Source organism: Nicotiana tomentosiformis, chromosome 1 (genome assembly GCF_000390325.3).
Source record: "Nicotiana tomentosiformis chromosome 1, ASM39032v3, whole genome shotgun sequence".
In the NCBI taxonomy this organism is placed as follows: domain Eukaryota; kingdom Viridiplantae; phylum Streptophyta; class Magnoliopsida; order Solanales; family Solanaceae; genus Nicotiana; species Nicotiana tomentosiformis.
Genome location: NC_090812.1, coordinates 22,815,042 through 22,818,428, shown reverse-complemented (window position 1 = coordinate 22,818,428; position 3,387 = coordinate 22,815,042). Strand labels below are relative to the sequence as shown.

Here is a 3,387-nt window from a genome sequence, read left to right as displayed (position 1 = left end):
TTGGACTCCATATATTCGACTTTAGATTTCATCTACAAGTAAAAATAATTTGGTAAAAGAAAAAAGAAAAGAAGAGGCTATGAAGCCAAATAAATGATATGAGAGGAAAAGAAGTTGCTCGTTATATATGTGTGTATATACCAAGTTTATGACATAAGATATCAACATAGTTATTAGATGCTTAATTTGTTGTATTCTAATTCCCAACAACACCTCTCATGATTGCTGCAAATTGTGTTTCTTATCATGATTTAATATATTCTCCAATGCATTTCTTCCATTCTTCTGATTTTGTTCAGTTCCGAGCCCTTATAAAGGCACGCAGGCCTTGAGAAAGATATGTGTTGTTTAAATTTGATTGATATCGTCATACATGTGCTCTGTTAAAATATTGCACTCTTTTTTGCAGAATACAACGTGAAATAACACGACATGTATAAGCAACATCTAAATAACAATTTTTAACTTGCTTAGTTTACTATTTCTTAAGTTGTTATTTTTCATGTGTTTCTAGTGCTCCCTATCAAAATTTATTTCATTCCCAAGACTCGAACATGATACCTCTGGCTAAGGATGAATGGATCTTATCTATCCTACATAAAATTTTCTTTTATGCGTCGGTGGATAGATTGTGAAAAATAAAGTAGCCTTTCTTTAAGCAAAGAAAAAGTAGATAGTGACAGTGAATGGTAAGCATACCTCTCCCGCAAGAACTAAGCAATGCTTTTTTTTTCTTTGTTCCAAAGAGAAAGATGAATATCACAAACAGGAGACTTAATTTTATTCCATAACAAGCCATAACATATCCTCATCCAATACATCACAGTAAAATGGAGAGGAAAACCAGTCGGCAACATTACTTATTTATGTGACACAAGCAGTTCACATAACCATAACTATTTGTAGCTTAATATAGTTTGCTATTATTTTAGTTGTTATCCCACCAGAATTGGGATTGGAGGTAATCCACTACTTTGTTGTCAAGTTGGAATGCTTTCGTAAGAACATCAGGATTGATTGGTGGGTCTGAACCAAATACTGCATTCGCGATAGTGATGACTCCTGGATTTTGACTACTGAGTCCAGCAAATGCAACAGCCTTAGTCTTTCCCACATTAAATTGAAAATGAATGAGACCTATTGGGAAAACGAACACATCTCCAGGATTTAAAATCTTGGTAAAGAGCTTGTTCTTCATATTTGGACCAGGGTTTGAAAGGACAAAGCCAACGTATAGTGTACCCTCAAGAACAGCAAGAATCTCAGTTCCTCGGGGGTGTGTATGAGGTGGGTTGAGACCATATGGTGCATAATCAATGCGCGCTAATGAAATGCCCAGAGTGTTGAGTCCAGGTAAGTTGCCGACGTTCACAGCAGTTACAGCAGATCCAAGTTGATTTGAGGTATTTCCAGGTATGTTTAGACCTGATTTAAAGAAATCATTTGCCATAACCTGCTTTGGATCCTTGCAAATTTTTCCGTTCACAAAAACTGCAAAGGAAGTTTCAATAATTAAAAAAACAAACAAAAAGGATAGGAGAAAAGGACACAAATATTCATAAAAATTGCTAAGACCAGATTGATTTTTGCATTGAAAATAATTATTTGATCATATACCTGCAGCCATGGAGTCGTCAACAGCAACACAAATATCCTGCAAAGGACTGGGATCAAATGCATGGCTCATCGAAGATAACAAAGCCATTATTGCAATGGTTATTACAAATGCTTTGAGAGCCATTTCTACTATAAACTAGTTATCTTATGAAACAATTAAATGATCTTTCCTTTGTTGATCTCTTACAAACTTAATAAGTAAAGCTTCCTATTTATAGATGAATATTTGTTTTGAATTTGCCGTCAATTTTTCCTTAACAAATTGTGAATTAGCTTCTATATTACCAAGTCATCAATTGGTAAACTTTTTAAACGCATAGTACTGAAGCTTCCTTCAACAACTACAAAGACTAAATATTATTTACCTAGCAGGTAGAGAAATTAAGATGTGATAGAAACTTCCTAAGGGAAAAAAAAAGAGAAAAAGAACGTATATAACCCCCACTAGAAGTAGACTGAGATGCCTTATATATATTGCACACGCGACCAAATAATGTGTACACAATAATCGAAAATGATTTAATTCTAAATCTTCATTGACATTAATTACTAAATTATTGATATCCTTGTTAAGTTTGCAAATTATCTTGATTTATTTGTCACGTCCCAAACTACCCCTAGACGTGATTGGCACCCAAGCCAACTAACACCACCTGCCAGGCAAACCATACTTTCTTACCTTTGTTTGACCAAGAAATATAATCTCCGATTAAACTATTAAATTTATTTAATTTATGGTCAAATCTAGTTAAGGATAATGACTCTAGATATTAAGCATAAGGATGCACGATAGATGGGACTGAGTTTGCATATGATTGATGACAATAAATATGAAATACTCTTGCAACAAGAACATTAAATGAGATATATCTAGCAATAAATGTCAATAAATGGAATTTATTTAAATAAAAAGAATGATTCACCTGATAATGAATAGACACGGTGAATATTCTGCCTGGCAACGGTGGATGATAGATAGATCCAAGATTTGCATGAACAATCCTTGGATCTGGTAGAAAAGTGGTGAATAATATGAACGAGAATCATTATAAAAAGGTAGCCTTTGCGTTTTTATCCGAAAGGGAGTCTTCTTCTCAAAAGTCTTCTTATTAGAAAAATATTACATGCTCTTATCATTGTCTCTTCTTTCTATATATATATAGGCCCAAATTCTTAGAAAACCCTAATAGTACAAACACCAGGAATATTCACTAGAATATTCTCCTTTTTAATACCATATTCTGACAAATTAGTCGTTACAAGACTTAACACTAATAATCGATCTCGACCTCGAACCTTGTTGACATTTTGACAACACTCTATTGATATCTCAATCACATCTTATATCGACACCGCAGCCATTAATCTCGCTATGGCTTAGGCGAGCTCGACCGATGACATTCATTAATGCCATTTTATACTTAATATTCCAAGGGCAAATTTTTGGCCTATACAGTTAGTCCCTCCGATTATTAAGGCCGAGATCGGGCGCCCTTGGTGAGCAGATTATGTTTGTCATTATTGATGAAATCGGCCGAGCAAGTTAGGTAGCGGTGCTATACGCGAGGTGGCAATATGACTTTTTGTAAGTTGAAAGCTTTGGGGATGCGTCTTTTCAGAATGGCGTCATGACATCATGCATCATTATGACGTGTTTTCCCGACGCTCTATATTATTTCTTATGCCTATGTCGTTCTGATATCTGTGCTGGATAATGATGGCTTGATTTCTTGGTTTTGCTGCTCGAACACTTATAAATAGGGATCTGAG

At 34.8% G+C, this 3,387-nt stretch overlaps 1 protein-coding gene across 1 annotated transcript; it reads right to left on the bottom strand.

The window, feature by feature from the left end:
• Positions 1–757: 757 nt before the first annotated feature.
• On the bottom strand, positions 758–1,819 carry LOC104118174 (germin-like protein subfamily 1 member 20). Its single transcript, XM_009629365.4, has 2 exons — positions 1,618–1,819; positions 758–1,491 (listed from the first exon to the last, which is right to left on the bottom strand). Exons 1-2 carry the CDS (start codon positions 1,739–1,741, stop codon positions 929–931), a joined length of 687 nt encoding a protein of 228 aa, XP_009627660.1. The 5' UTR covers positions 1,742–1,819; the 3' UTR covers positions 758–928.
• Positions 1,820–3,387: the final 1,568 nt, after the last annotated feature.